Source organism: Platichthys flesus, chromosome 9 (assembly GCF_949316205.1).
Source record: "Platichthys flesus chromosome 9, fPlaFle2.1, whole genome shotgun sequence".
NCBI lineage: Eukaryota > Metazoa > Chordata > Actinopteri > Pleuronectiformes > Pleuronectidae > Platichthys > Platichthys flesus.
The window spans coordinates 6635022-6651314 of NC_084953.1; the positions used below are offsets into that span (position 1 = coordinate 6635022).

General features: G+C 44.3%; 1 protein-coding gene across 1 annotated transcript; it reads right to left on the reverse strand.

Moving 5' to 3' along the window:
• Positions 1–1961: 1961 nt before the first annotated feature.
• ivns1abpa (influenza virus NS1A binding protein a) lies at positions 1962–14465 on the reverse strand. The gene is made up of 15 exons (XM_062394746.1): positions 14286–14465; positions 9379–9657; positions 9038–9170; positions 8251–8420; positions 8068–8143; positions 7783–7956; positions 6969–7094; positions 5386–5496; positions 4803–4944; positions 4210–4434; positions 3785–3906; positions 3527–3653; positions 3281–3412; positions 2907–3080; positions 1962–2365 (listed from the first exon to the last, which is right to left on the reverse strand). The coding sequence occupies exons 3-15, from the start codon at positions 9146–9148 to the stop codon at positions 2103–2105; spliced, it is 1953 nt and encodes a 650-aa protein (XP_062250730.1). The 5' UTR covers positions 9149–9170; positions 9379–9657; positions 14286–14465; the 3' UTR covers positions 1962–2102.
• Between the last annotated feature and the right edge of the window lie 1828 nt (positions 14466–16293).

The following is a 16293-nucleotide window of genomic DNA, read 5'->3' on the forward strand; positions in this document are numbered from 1 at the left end:
GAAGCGATGATCTGGATTTACTGAACTTCCTGTCTCGTCACTTCACTGCAGACAGTGAGTCAGTGAACTATCGGTTAGAAGGTTTAACTCTTTGACTTAGTGCTTCATCTCGAGCTTCAGGAGTTTTCTAGGGATGTATAAATATTCTCCTTTAACCATTTGTAAAAGATGAAATGACACAAACCACTGATCCAAAGAGAACCTGCCTCATGTGATGCTGTGCAACCGGGAGCCCGGTTAATGAGAAACTAAAAATATCTTGGATTGGAGGAAGAAGGAAGGACGTGTCCATGGAGAGGAATCTCCTTTACTCTGAATATTTTAGTTTAGTTTACACAACACAAAAACAAAATCATTTAATGTTAAAAGCTGGTGTGGGGTGTGATAGTAATCAGTAATGGCTTATTATATAAGCTAAATCCAACTGATTAACAAAAGATAAAAATGTAAAAGATATATAAAAAAACCCCACCAATAAGATATATAAATATTAAAGAGACCTGGGATGAATTTTAGTATAAAAGGAAAAAAAAAATGGGTTTCCTCTGTTGGTTTGTAAATTGTGATATATATAACCAGAAAGATCCAGAATGGCTGAGTATGTAACTGAAGTCAGTAAATATAGACTCGTCGTGGTCTGAGTGCTTAGTCCCCTTCTTCCTGGGGCTCAAGGTGAGTCAGCAGATTATCAGAGGCCAACTTGTGAAAGAGCCCAGGGTAGACTTAAACTCAGACAGGGTGTGGGGGGGGGGGGGGGGGGGGGGGGGGGGGGAGTCCGGGGTCATGCACATGCAGCAGCCGGCTCGTCGGCTTCTCTTTCAACACTTTCACAATCCAGAGCGACTGGCTGTCGTCATCCCTTCCTGCTGAGGGACGTTAGCCAGCTTAGTATAATCTGCCCGAAAAGACACTTAAGAGGAGCGGGGGGGGGGGGGCCTCAGGCTTAGAGCGATAGTGCCCGAGGAAACGGAGGCAATGAAAGCTTAGACAGCAATAATCAGGACACAGTAATTACTTGATCCAGATGGAGATGTGGTGGCTGGAAATCCATTATTCAAGGATTCTTGACTGTTCTAACTTCTCCCACAATTAGGGCTCTGGTAAAGTTTTAACAATGGGGCCATGTTGCTGCCCAACATCTGAGACAAATGAACTGGAGACAGAAATCAGATTAAATGATTTATTAATTAAGAAATGTTACAAATGTGATATCTTCTCGCTCATATTCCTTCCAGAAAAATCTGCCAATGCCTGACACTTTAAAACACAAGAAAAAAAAAGGATCTTCAGAAAACTGCATCTCTACGTACATCAGTTAAAAATCACGATAACAAAAGTTTGGTTAGCTGGAGCATGGTTGTGCGTGCACAAAACAATTCTAACTAAAACTGGCACTGGTTAGGTTTGTTGATTTAAGCTGTCTGCTACTACTTTTATTGGTAAATCAGCAGTGTATAAAAAATATAAAAAAGGCCATCGTTTCAGATTCAAAAAGCAACTCCGCTCGTTTGAAATGACACAAAAAGCCATGACGGGTGTTTCTCAACTCTCACTCCCAGTAAGGCTTCAAACCACTGACCTTTAAATGTGAGCAAAAATTACATTTCCACGACAGGAATATTCTTAAATAAACTTTTTAACTTTCAAACGCCACCACTCCTTCCTACGACCAAGTGACCGACAGCAGATCGCTCGTCTGAAAACCCTCCATCCCAGTGACAAACCCTTTCAACTCTAAGAGGAAAAGAAAAGCACTAAATGTGTGTTAAATGTTGGCATATGACAAATAATGAGTAAGAAAAAGAAATATATATATATACAGCACGAAAAGAAAAGAAAACATTTTATGCAATATGCAAAGGCGTCATGTTGCTGTGGGCAACAAACCCCCCCCCCCCCCCCCTCCCCACCCCCCCCCCCCCCCCCCCCCCCCCCCCCCATCTGCAAATAGTCTTCACTGAAGACCCCCCACCCCCCGACCCATCCATCATACACACACAGAACATCACGAAACACGATTACGTCACTAAGCTGTTAGTTTGGGAAAAGGTGAAGCACTGTGAAACCCTCCAACCCCGTTCTCCCTCCCCCCGTCGCCATCCTCACTCGGAGAGGGGAGTCGGGGTCTGGGCGCAGTCGTTCCACTCGTCCGTATCCAGGTTGTACACCTCCATCGAGTTGAGGAACTCGTTGCCGTTGAAGCCGCCCACGGCGTAGATGGTTTCGCCGAGGATGGCCACCCCGGCGTTGCTGCGCGAGCATGTCATGCTACCCAGCATCCTCCACTCGTTGTGCGAGGGGTCGTACACCTCCACGCAGCGGAGCGCGTGAGAGCCATCGAAGCCGCCAATGACAAACAGTTTGCCTGGAGAGAGAGAAACTTCAGCATCAGAGAAATGACAGTTATATTCTGCAAAAGAAGTTTGTTTAACCGGTGTTGTGGTTCAATGAAATTCACGTCAGGAAGTTGAAACGCAATCTGATAGATGCATTTTATTGGCTTTGAAGGCAATTTGCTTTGATGAAAAACACATTACAACAAAAATAACTACTCTGAAGATTCAGACCGACTTTTCCAAGACGCACCTCAGAAACCTTTATTTCCAGACTCTAAAGCAGAAATACGACTTTGGCTTAAACATTTGGCTTTTAATGTAAATGATTGCCCTTCTTTGGAAACTGGATCTGACTGGAAACACAAACAGAGGTCCACTCGGGGCTAAAGCAATGATTTACAATAAAAGTCAAAGGTTTAAGTACTCAAGTTAAGTTTTTATATCGTGATTACGTTTGCATTAATTGCAGATAAATACAGCTTTCAAAGAAACTCAGGTTGGGGGATGTTTTAGTTTAAAATGTTTTAAAATGATTCTTAACCCCCCCAATTCTTTTGGTCATGGTCTTACCTTCATGGACGGCAACGGCAGCTCCCCTGCGAGCCACATTCATGGGGGCTATCAGGGTCCAGGTGTTGTTCTCGGGGTTGTAGCGTTCCACAGTGTTCAGGCAGTTCCACGACTCTGCTCCACCAATCACATACATGAAGCCCTCCAGCTCACACACTGCTGCCTGGTGCCTCCCTGAAAGCACAGTTTCTTAATGAATACAATGTGCTCCTCAGGAAGCATACATCACAAGACTGAAGATTCTTACTCTCATTCTCTGAATATTAAGCTCTCTCTGATCAAGTAATTCAGTTTCACAGACAACACAAGCTCCACTTATATCGTCCATAATGTTAGGTAGTGCAGAGTGTCTGTTGGACTGTGAGGACACGTACTGATGTTTAGGGAGGCACAGTTGGACCAGGTCTTGGTCACAGGATCAAATGCATCACAGTTCTTCAGGCCCTTCTGCCCGCAGGGGTCCGACCCTCCCACAACATAGAGTTTGTTGTTCAAGGAGCAGACACCTTTAAAACAGAAGACAGGGATGAGCTAAACTGGTTCAATACTTAAGAGGCAACCCATTTTTACAGAGAATACATGGAACCATCAGGAAGTGATTTGCTGTAAGAGGGACTGACCTGCGTTGCAGCGGTTGGTCCTCAGTTCTGGCACCTGAACCCACTCATCAGCGTGTGGGTCGTACGTCTCCCCAGAGCTCAGCTCGTCAGAATGTCCATTGGAACCTCCAATCACATACAGTTGACCCTGTGAGACCAGTAAATTAACAAAATCAGTAGATGATACATCAACCTCGCTCTTATCAACTCGTTACATTTTGTGTTGCCGTATATGGACAATCAATAAATCAGAGATAAACTGTGACTGCTGAACTGTACCATGAGTACAGCCATCTGGAATCGAGCCCTCGGAGTCCGCATAGGAGCGATGAAGGTCCAGCAGTCCTCTTTGGGGTTGTAACACTCAACAGTCCTCAGACACTCCTCTCTGTTGTAGCCTCCTGCAAGTTCACCATGATCAGACTTCGCTCATTGTATTTTTACCTTAGTTTAAATTATTTTTACCATTTCTCCACATATGTAAACAGAATGAGCAATCGCCTCACTGAGGCGGTTCTTTCCCCAGCAAATTATTAACATTCCCACGACTTGTCAGTTATATGAATATATTAACATTAAATTCAGTCCTAATCTCCTAGTTTGTTCCGTGTAGCTCTCACTCATAATAACTCCTTAAATGTCTCATAGTTAAAACTCCTCACATGACACCATCCTGTTTGTTTAAAATCCTGTTCAGCACCAACCTGCTGCGATGAATCTTCCATTCAGAGCTGCGGTGCCCAGGCCCGAGCGAGCATAATGCATGGGTGAGAGCGGCTGCTCCTCCAGCTCCTCGGGCTGGGCCTCGAAGCTGAGGCTCTTCATCAGACAGGGGGTGGCAGAGGGAGAGGTCTGAGGGCTGCTGCGACCGTGCAAGAAGATCACACACAGCACGCTGTCCAGCACAGCCAGACACAGGTAGGTGTTGTCTGGAGGGAACATTCAACATCGTTAAAGCCACTGAAGGGAAAATGGTTTTGAGATGGAATTTGAGTAATATGTACATATCAAAACAACAAAAGCTGACACACGTTTAAGGTCCACAGTGATTAAAACACATTTGTTCCAAGGTTTGAAAAAAACAATATGTGTAGTCTCAGTTCAGGTCTGTTTGATCACGATTCAGTTAATAGACACAAATTTATACACCAAATTCCTCCCCAGCATAAAATATGTCATGTGCTTTTAAGTAAAGTTGTCGGGTATTAAGTTGAAACTACCAGACTTTTATATTTCACATATCCTGATCGTGCCGCATCTATAAGACTCTATGAGAGAGTTATTCAGAAACACTTACTTGTGGTCTTCTCCGAGGCGATGTACTTCCACTCTCTCCTGATCGTCGGTTTGGGGGCGTTAGCTGCTTGGTTGGAGGGCGACAGGCTTCCTGAGGAGCTGCAGCTCATCGGTCTCTGGGTGCTCTCTCGTACCGGTTTCTTCTGCAAATGCACAGTGCAGCTACAGAAGCCAAGCTTGCACCACAGGCCCACCCGTGGCCAACACCAACCAATCACACCCAACCTATACTATGATCCAGCTGATCTGATGTAGACGTGACATAGTGAAGCTACATTAGGAATGTACTGAGAAATCACAAGTCATCTGAACCCATAACCCAACTTCAAACTGCAGCCTCGGCCCATGCTGCAGATCAGATCTAACAGCACACAGTTATCACTGCTTACACTCCACTGGTTTAAGTTATCTTTAAAATCTAACTAGGGGTCTAGCCAGGCAGACATCATAGCTCATTTCTTGCTAATTTAGTGACGTTGTGGTAATAAATTAGTCGAGCTGCACAGTAGAGTTACACACTGCCATGTTAACATGTGACAGATGTGGCATCACAGTGAAGCCAGGCACAAGTTGCTGTTGTGTACCTGCACAAACTGAAGTTGGTCCTCCTCGCTACCAAACACCTCACTGTGCCCCTCAATCACCAGCCCTCCATCCACCAGCTTATGGTCAGGTGAGTAGTACAGCATTTGCACCTGCAACACAGACAGGAACAACACACCTATGTGGCTGTCTCCATGGCAACACACTGATAACCCCAGCAGAGAGGGGGAGGGGGGAGGAGGAGGAGGAGGGAGGGAGGGAGGGAGGGAGGGCAGTGCTGTGAACAGAATGAGGGGGAAGGGACGATGGCCTGGATCTTCAATCTCTTGAATGCAAAGCGTCCCTTAAAAAATAAAAAAGACACACACGCCCCTGGTGCCACTGCATGGAGTAGGTTTAGTGTTTGAGCTCAAGAAGGCATCAGATTGTGGCTTTCCTTTCCTTTGCATCTAAAAAAGAGGGAGGGATCTGGTGAAGAATGGCTGCATCTGGAAAAATCTTCTGTGAAGATTGAAGAGGAGGAGGGGCTACACGTGGCCCTCTTTCCACCTCTGCTGTTGGAAACCGGTCCTCTAGCTGAAGTAGCTGGTCATAGTGATGGCTACCACAATGGGCAGTCAAATCCAGTTGACTTAAGAGTCATGTATAAACGATCAAGCTAGACCTTTATCCCATTAAATTCCACAAGGCGTAACAACACATGTTCTGCCGGCAAAATGAAAGTGAGAAAACTGCTTGAAGTGGATCGTCATGGGGCGATTGTTAAAAAAAAGAAAAGTTTAATGACGTATAATATTTTTCTATGTGCAATGCGGGTTTCTGCATAATGCCGAATTTGAGTCAATTTACAATTTGAACGAGTCGCCTGAATAAGCAAGTTCTGTAATGTGCAGCTAAAGATATTCAGTCGGATGAATTTGTTGCTTAAGTGACAAATGTTTTCTTTTAAATGCAGAAATGGGTTGCATCTTTAAGCGTGACATGGACAGATGGGAGGGAGCACAGTGCTGGCTGCAAAGAGAGGCTGCTGAGAGGCAGTAGTGCTCCTCCCCTCCCTCTCTGACTCATTACCCTGGTGGCTCAGTCCTGGCTCCTCAGTCGGGTCCCCTGCTGCTGCTAATAAACCTACAGGAGAGATAAATCAATGGGGAGGAATGCCTGTTAGTGCTGGAGCAACAAACGCGCACCTGTTCAGATAGTAAAGTGGCAGTGAGACAGCAGAATCAAGGGTCACACCTTAGAGAACCTGTGTTTTTGCAGTTCAGAAGAGAAGAGCACTGTACCACTCCGCTGGGCTTGTATGTAAAAACAACCACATACCCAAAAGAGAACAGTGGAAACAAAAAACAAGAGCAGACAGCGGCTCTATTTCGGCTCACCTCTAATTTGTAGTATGGGTCAGGGGTACAGAGTTTCTTACTGCAAAAACCTCAACAAATCAGAGGGAAAAAAGAACAATCCTGACATAGCATGACAACAGCATGCCAGTTCTACTTCAGCCCCCTTGATGACTTCTTAATGTCACAAACAGGAGGAGTCGGAGAGAGGGGAGGGGGCAGGGGGCAAGGGGCAGGTTAGGAATGAAGATCATTCTGAGAGTTTAGCTGCATAGCCTGCTACTGACCTCCTCCATCAGTCGTTCCAGTTGGTCTCCATTCTCCCACAGGCTTCGCTGCACCCAGTTCAGCACCTTCGAGTAGAGCTTGCCATTGCTGGGCAGGGTCAGGTTGTCTTCTAGCATTACTTCTAACTATAAAAGCACACAGGGAATGAAACGAGAGTTAGACTCATTCACTGCAGGAACAAACTAGATGTATAAATGAGGAAATCGATACCATGGCCTTTTCTGCTCACAGATAAACTTGATCTTACAAGTTGATTATCAATTTACCTGAGCCTTAGAAATATTTACTTTAATTTTACAACAATCTGTTGGTATCATATTATGTCGTTGTCATTGAGGCCAATCAGCTCCTGCTACAAAATGTAAGGAATGCATGAATGGACTTAATGTGGGTGACCTGTACAGCACTGAACCAGAGACTTAACTCTGGCCCTCACGTTCAACAAAAAACCTACAGTGTAACCCTCCAACTCTAGGCCTTACTATTGCATGTGTGTAAGCAGCCTAGCCTTAATACAGTCTCAGCTGGTTTTAGCAGTGGGGAAATCTAAAAGAAGCACACCTCATACTGTAAGCATTGTTAATCTCATAGTCAAAGTCAGAAAGGTTAAAATTACAAAGCTTTATCCAGTGACTGTTATTCAACCCAAGACCTCCAACGCAGGATAATGGGGGGGGGGGGGGGGGGGGGGCTAGAACAGATGTCTGCCCACAGCAAAAGGCCACATAGCTTCAGGACATCCTCACTGACTGTTAAATACTTGTTCAGAAATCTTGAAACCATCATTGCACAAGTTAAAATTGAAGGTTGTACCTTGAGGCGGGGAAGTTTGAGGAAGTCCTCTTGTTCAGACACTTCCAACAGATGGTCTTGGATGAAAGCGTCCACCTTGGCCAAAACTCTGCCATCTCCCATAGAGCTGGCAAAGTTCCGGAAGGAAATGGCATTCTGGGAATCCATCTTAGACAACAGGTAGTCCCCACAAATCTGAGGAGTGAGTGTAAATAACAGGTCTCATATCTAAATTTTGAAGGATAAAGTTAAAACTCAAAGGTTTGAGTGCTGGATACGCCAAGAGGCAAACGAATACCTCCATACCTGTTTGACTCGCTCCATCTTGAACCGTTTGGCTGCAGAATAAACTTCCTTGACCAGATCTTTGTCCGCCTTAAGTCTGTTTTCCACAGAGAAAACAAAGAGACAAGAAGACGACATTGTTAATCATTTTCAAACGGTTGCGGTAATAGGTTCAGAGGTAGAAAGGTCAAAGAAGCTACTAACTGGGCAGTGTAGGCATAGTTGAGCAAGATCTCTACAGCCGCTGGGTCCAAGTCCTCAAAAGTGACATGTGATACTCCATGAGACTCAATGTCACTATTAAAGATCTCAAACAGGTAGGGACTGCAGCAAGCCAGAACTGCACGGTGAGCCATCAGCTCATGACCACACACCTGCACAAAGGACAAGAGGAACGTTTCAAAAAATGTTTTGCAGGAGAGTATGTGTGTGCTTAAGGTAGAAAACTGATGGTAAACATATCGATATCAGTGCTTTAGGGTCAAAAGCAACCAAAGAAATAAAATATTGATTGGTAGTGGGGAATGTCTAAAAAAAAAACTAAACATGATAAATGGTTAAACATCGTAAAATGTATAAAGTATGAGGCTATAGATACTCTAAGGCTAGGGTCTGTAAGAATATCAAGTAACTTCTGTTTGGCTGCAAGTGTATCTGAGAGGTCTATAGTGGAAACAGGTTCTTACCCTTAAGCTTTAAAAGCAATGGAAACAAAGGGGAACATTTATGTTTCTACATTCTTTTTTTGGAACGTACACATTTGGCATGACTCATCTGGAACTTAAACAATCAAAAACGCTAGATATTTCTTTAACTAAAAACGACATAAATGCACATTCAGATTGACATGTCATGAATTGCCAACTCAATAAAACAAATCTATAATTTTATCCTCTGCTGTACCCACTTGCTACTCAAGTCTGTATTCCTCACAGAAGTGCAATGAGCCACATACCGGCCTATGTCCATGTGTGTTTGTATTACACCGTACCTGAAGTCTGACATCACAGAACTGACCACTCTTTCTCAGAGCGTTCATTTTGGCCACGGTGGAATCCAGGAAACTCTCATCCTCAAAGATCAAATAACCGTTTGGAATCATCTTGGTGAATTTGATTGTGTACCTGAAAAGGTTAAAGATAAATAAATAAAAGTTTAGACATAAAGAAATAATAGCCAGCATGCTTTTGTTCTCCGCTCTTTCCTACATGCTCTCAGCTGTGCAACTCTGTTAATAGCTGGCTTTATTAATTGATGACCAGTGAGAGGATTAGGAGCCTTAAATGTTCATTGTGTACTATAATCTGTCATATGCATTAGTCATGGCCTTACCTAATAGAGAATTATGCAAATCCAGGGAAGCACTACTGCGGAGAGTAGAACAGGAACCAAAGGTAGGCAAAGCAGACTGCGAGTGGAACCAAGTCGTCTTCACCCGCGGAGAGGGATTGGAATAGAAGAAATGCCAGTTGACAACACTGGTGTGATCAGCAGGGAGAGGGGGAGCAGCCGCACGGACAAACTATCAGGCTTGAAGCGACTGTAATCAAGTCCTCGGTATCCCGTTGGCTATAGAGTTGTACTTATTCTGTGTTGGTCATACATTATAACCTAGGGAGAAAAAAAAAGGGAGAAAAGGGACACGAGTATTGTTAATTCTTCTTAGATGGAAAAAGGACAAACAGCTTATTTTCAAATCAATGCAGGTTTTACTGGGCACTCGAGTAATGCTTGCACGAGTCAGTTCATTCATGGCAGAAGAGAACACTGCCCGTCCTTTTTTACTCATCCAGGGTCTTTTTTTACACACCACACATTTTCAAAAACATGCAGTAAGCCTCACAATGTTTCCACATTCCTCACATGCATTCAAAATTCAACAGCAGATGATCTGGTCCAGGTAGAAAACGGAAATCCAGCATTTATTCCGGTAAAAGCCAGACAGTTTTGGTAGCTAAGCCCATGCCCCGTTACTACTCCCTCGTAAAACAATCCATTTGTTGATTTAAATTTCCGCACCTGCTGCTTCGTCCCACGCGGCCAAGCAAGGCGGTTAAATCTGTCTCATGCCTTCAGCTCAGTCTCTCCTGTCTGTGGTGAGGCCACTCAAAACCTATCTTATATGACAACCCCCTGTTGGCTGGCTCCTCCCTATAGGACTATAAACACTAACCTAAAAGGAAAACCCAGGAGGGAGTCACTTGTGACAGTGTTTCCACTGACAGCCATTTGGTGATGGTCTTATGCAGCTGCATAGCTGCACTATGAATTCTGGTTGGCCAACCAAGGTACTCCATTTTTCATGGAGCCCTGTCCCACAAGCCCCACCCATGTTTGCATATAACATCCAATATAGAGCATCTGATAACTTTCCATCTCAGGACATTTTATACTACAGATCATGTAGAAATATCACTAGCCATAATGCTGAGCCGGACAAAAGCACACAGGTCTCACTTGTACCAATGCAAGCTTCTAAAGTGAGGTTATTCGAGGCCTAACCACAACATAATTATCCCATCTGTGATCTGAAGTTCAGTAAAACATTGAAATGCTATTCCAACAGATTTATTACCATCTCAGATGGGGAGAGGGGACAAGACGGACCTCAGCAGTTGCCCCACAGTCTGAAACTGTATTCACGGAACACGTGATGAGGCATTCCTTGGTACGACTTGTCCAACTTGTATGCACTTCAAACTATATTCGAAAAAGCTGTGATTAACTCCACTGCTCACACGTAATCAACTTGTCTTTCTTGCTTTTGTCAGATTCCACATACCAACGTGTGAATCACTGTGCAAGAATTTCGACAGAATATACTAGTTTCTTTGCAGAGCTTATAACATTAGTACTTGAGAATAATGAAGGCTGAGTCTTGTACTCAAAAGGCAGCATTTGAGAGAATATTAAAAAAGACTTGAATTGTTATACTGATACCATTATCTTGTTTGAGCTTTATCTATAAACAGATTCAAGTCCAGGTGCAGTGTTGTTATCTGTTAACTAGTACAGACCTTTTAAGAGACCAACTAACATTGAAAGAGACAAACAAGTATTCGATTTGATGTTTTAGAGAGATAATAACTGTCTTCTCTACATTCAGTTGGACACTTTTTAACTGAAATAATATTTCTCTGAACTTTTGTTTTCAGGTAACAAATAATTTCAAATCATCATCATCGGTACTTCCAGATAACCCCTACAACAACAACAGCAGCATACTTTGACAAGGCGCCAAGTAACTAGTTGAGCAAGGAAATCAAATCACAATGCCAATTTGCCACCGAATCATTACATTATTAACCTGCCAGATTGAAAAGTGATCATTTGTGTGCTAATCATCTGAAACCAAGAACTCTGATATTTAAAAATCCCCCATAAAAAAGCACAAGTACAAGGCACCAAGCAAGTTAAATAATCATAAGTCAAGAAACAGCAGGTTAAAAAGAGGAATTATGTTGATTGGCCAGTTTAGCCTCAGATGGCATTTTACTAATTTGCCCCCCCCTGACTATTACAGAGCACTATGCAAAACAGAAAGTAAAAAGGACAGAATGTACAAGAAGAGGGTGATGGGAGAATCAGTCTTGAGGGAATAAAACAAGCTATGAAAAATGTCTTTAAAAACTTATCCTGCACTACTTGACTAAAGTCAACGTAGCAGTAAAGACATGAATTGAATTTTGTTTGACAGGTTCATATCCAAAGAGAAGAGAATAATGTGCGGTATGACAGTTACCGGTGGAGTCAGGAATTATAATACAGACTACTAGTAATCCCATACGAAAGAGACAGATTGGTAATTTAAAACTTTGACAGTTTCCTGCATGACTGCCCACAGAGATGTGTCCGACAAAGATGAAGAAATCACACGGATTGTGTTTCCAGTTAAATTAAATGTCTTCCTTAACTTGCTAAAATATACTGTTGCTGTTGTGTTAGTTATAGTAGCAGGAGAGCTTTGAGTATCGGGTAAACAGTCACATCCTCTAATCTGCATGTTTGCTTTCAGAGGCAACTCTAGCAACAGTTTGCCGTCCTCCATTGTCTATATCGGCGATGTTTAAGTAAGTGTGGTTTTAAAAATGGTTTTAATTTTTTCTTCAGCTACGAGAGCACCCTCTTCCACATCCTGCCATCGAAATCAATCATTCACCTCGTCTGTGTATGGATGGAGGGAACACTGACCCACTTTTGAGTGGTTATGCGACATCTGGCAGAAAACTCCATGTGAAAACTGAAATGTTCACCTCCTCCACATGGTTGGGTCCAACACACTTGCCCGTTGCCTGGTTCCCCTCTCATCTCTCCACCTAGCACTAAAACAACACACCGCTAGGCAGACCACACCCTCAGTTCACTAAATAATTCTTAATACAGAGCTGCCGCCTAATCACATGGCTGTGATTAAATAATCAGCCTCTGATTGGACAATCTTACGCCATCACCAGTAGTACAGTGTGAACCAGCATACAGTCAATTCGATATCAACTCTAAATGCATGGAAAATGCCATGTTAAGCATGTTTGGAAATGTGGCCTTCAAGGGGAATGGTCGCCCTTTTGGTCGCTTACGTTGACATTACCAATCACATGTAGATAGAGAAGAAAGGCCAAGCAGATTTTGTGATCTGGAAATGTGTACACGTGGGCATGCGCTTGAAAATCAGGGAACAGAAGGAGACAGAACAAAGGGCGAGAGAAGGAGAAAAGGACTCGGATTGTTCACAACTTTGTCACAGAGGCTGGCTCTGAATGTATTTTCCCTCTCCATTTTTCCATCCGATTAGTCTCACACAAAAGTGTAGGTCTGACACTGAGCAGGCCAGTGCTCGCTGGTCAACCCCCCCAGTGGAGAGGACAGGAACTGCTGGATATCTCACCCAGATTCACTGTGTGGAAATTTACCACCTACATTTAACAGATATTAAACAAGGGGGATAAAATAACAGCTGAAGGAGGCAATTACAGTAATGGTTGTGTATTTGTACACACAATACACTCACACCATTCATCAGAACGGTGCATTATCTAATATAGTATATGTAGCAGCAGATAATTCAAGTGTAAGAAGAATCAAAGGCGTAAATAACCTGTTCAATTTGCATATTTGTTTCTAATCTTAAATAAGCGTATATCTTATACGTGTAAAGCGAGAAATCCCCACGTGGCTGTCCTCCTCAGAACCGGATTAACAGCATAAATGGCGAAATCCTCCCGTAGCGTGAGGCAACCCGCAGCACTATGAGAAACCTGACACGCTAAGAACCGGGGAGACGGTTTCCCTTTTACTAGACAATCGATTAAACCACGACCACTGGCGTCCGTGGTGTACCAGGACCGGCCCCAGCCTACATGGCATGGCACCGAATGGAGGGTCACTAAAGGACAGGATGTACCCACGCTACGTCGCCCACCCTGCCATCCCCCCAAGTGGGCAAGTCCCACAGCCGGGCACCCTGGATGTCGCGTGTGCTATTCGCTGCAGAGCGATGTCATTCATCCGTCTGCCTCCGCCCCTGGTGCCGGGGTAATGTACCGGGGCCGTGATGTGTGGCGCTCGGCCAGAAGTCCTAAAGGCTCGTCTCTACATACAATCCCGCCATCCGAAAGTGGGTCAAGAAGCCGGCACCCCGGGAAGCCGGTCACCGCGGAGACAATACCCGCATGTCAGCTGCACAAACGGGGCGGACATTTGCTCTGGAGCCGAGCATTAGCCAGGAAGAAGGGGAAGGATGGAGGGGAGCAAGTGCGTGTTAGCACCGCGAGCGAGGCAGGCAACCTGCTGCCTGTAGCCGGGGATGACAGCTCCGTCACACCGGCTTACATTAATTACTCCTGCCGGGGGAAATGAGTCGTTTGCTTGTGTCCCTCCTCGAGGGGGGGGGGGGGGGCAGCCTCGGCCAGAGCCGGGCAGTTGGCGCTGGATGTCCGCGACGTAGCCGAACACACGCGCCAAGCAGCGGTTTGCGTAACACATCCTCCGCGGACATTAAAAATTGACGTTTCCAGCGGTTTCCACCCAGTCTGAGCTATCACCCCCCCCTCCCCGTTAGCCACCGTTCATTCTACCCACACATGCAACACCCAGCGAGGTGACAAGCACCGCGCAGACAGCCGCAGTGAACCGGCGACATATTTAACGGTTCCTCTCACATGTTAGCGAGCGGCTACGCGACAAAGACACGGTTAAAAAATATATATATTTAAAATAAAAAGAGAGGGAAACCATCTTACCTGAGGCGCTTGACAACAAACGATATTAGACATATTTAGTGAGAATTCAGAGTTGGTTGGTTCGGGGTAGGAACGCTTGGCTCTCTGCGGGGTTGGCAGCTCGTGTGTCCGGTTCCTCTCTCGGCTCTGAACGGGAAGCGCGTCCTCTCTCGTGCTGACTTGGGCTCGTTCTGGCGGAAATGGCTGGTGACGGTGTGAGGCGCGCTCCCGAGATAAAAAAAGAAGAAGCAGCGTGAAGGCCACGCCGCGCGTGACGTCAGCGGCGCACGGCTGATGAAATCCAGGATGAAGATCGATGATCCAGTTTATCGGTTATCGATATCAGATAGAAAAACAAAATGTGCAATATGTGCTTTTCACATGGATTACTTAAATGATTCTATTCTATAAATCAGGATTCACATGGATATATGTATTAATCACCATGGTTGCACACTGTGAGATAATTATTTGAATGCAATCTCATATTTTAAATGTTTTAATTATGCTTCTTAGTCTTTGTCAATTAATTGATACCCATCCAAATTATATTGCTACATGTATTTTCATATAAAGGCCATTTTCTGTATTTTGATAATGTTTAACTGATATAGTACTGTATTTATGTTCTTAATAAATAAATGTTTGAATAAAATAATATTTGTAGATAATAGGATGTATATGAAATTAGATGGATAGATAGATAGATAGATAGATAGATAGATAGATAGATAGATAGATAGATAGATAGATAGATAGATAGATAGATAGATGTACTTTATTGATCCCGAATTGGGGAATTATTGTGTTATAGCAGCTTGTCAAGGGCATTGCACATAGAGCAAAGTAGGGTTAAAACAGATATTCTTAAGCCCAGATACAATTCATTTTAGCTGAATGAGAATTCCCTCATATGCTCACTATACTTCCTCTGTGGGAGCACAGAGTGTGAATCATATACCCAAAACATTGGAACTTCAAGGATTCACAATGAGCTGAGGTAGAGAAGGGAGGAAAATATGGAGAAGACACAAAATAAAAGGAAATAAACAAGGAAACCTGGGTGCACAGAGGGACGAAAAGAACCAGGCAGAGAGAAAGCCTAAATGATATCCACAATATTTTATTAGTCAGAGCTGAGTGCTCCAAATTTGTACTAAAGTAGGACTCTTGACGAAATACACAAAGTAATGAATGAAAACTGGGTGAGGTCAAACTGCAGGCAGGCTGTTACTGGGCCTCAGCAAGGCCACCATTGGCTCCTTCTCCTTTTACCTGTCATGTCTCCATGGAATTCTCTCTTTATCAAACTGCATTCAGCTATCCCCTGTCCTAATCTTTGCTACATGAGTCACGAGAGCAGCATGCCAGGACGAGCCGCATAACTGCGTGGGTCGCTCGATGTCGATCAGGAGAGAACATCCGGCCTAAAGCCTCTTCACTCCTGCAGAGACATCATCAGGGAGGAAGAAGAAACCGGTCACCTGCCCGGACTGAAAGAGCTTAGCACTACGTCTGTAATTAGATTAGAGGATAAGAATCACTTCAATACCAATGTGTCAGCCAGCCTTTGTATGTGCACGGTGTGTGTGTGTGTGTGTATAACCTGGCACCAGATGTAACCCTGACAGCGGCATATGATCATTTAGGCGCGGCTTTAAAAGCACGATGACCATTGTCCTGAAAAAACCTTAGTAATCACAACCAAAGCCATGGGCCCAGTCAACACAGATTAGGTTTATCAACACAAAGTAATGTCTTCATAACAGCCTCTTGTCCTGGTATTATTGTCACGACATGCTGCTCCTCCATCCATGCGAAGGATGACATTCCGGACAAGGGGAAAGAAGTTCCTGCTGGCTCACGCTCAAGGAAATGAGTGGCTGGTTTCCAAGAATGGCCCCCTGCCTCATATTTCACCTCTATTTGCTTTTTGCAGCCGTCTTCATGTGTGCCTGGACTGTGAAAGTTGCACCCCCATGCACACAGGCCAGGAAGCTTACCGGCCCTAAGGTCACATCACCGGAGA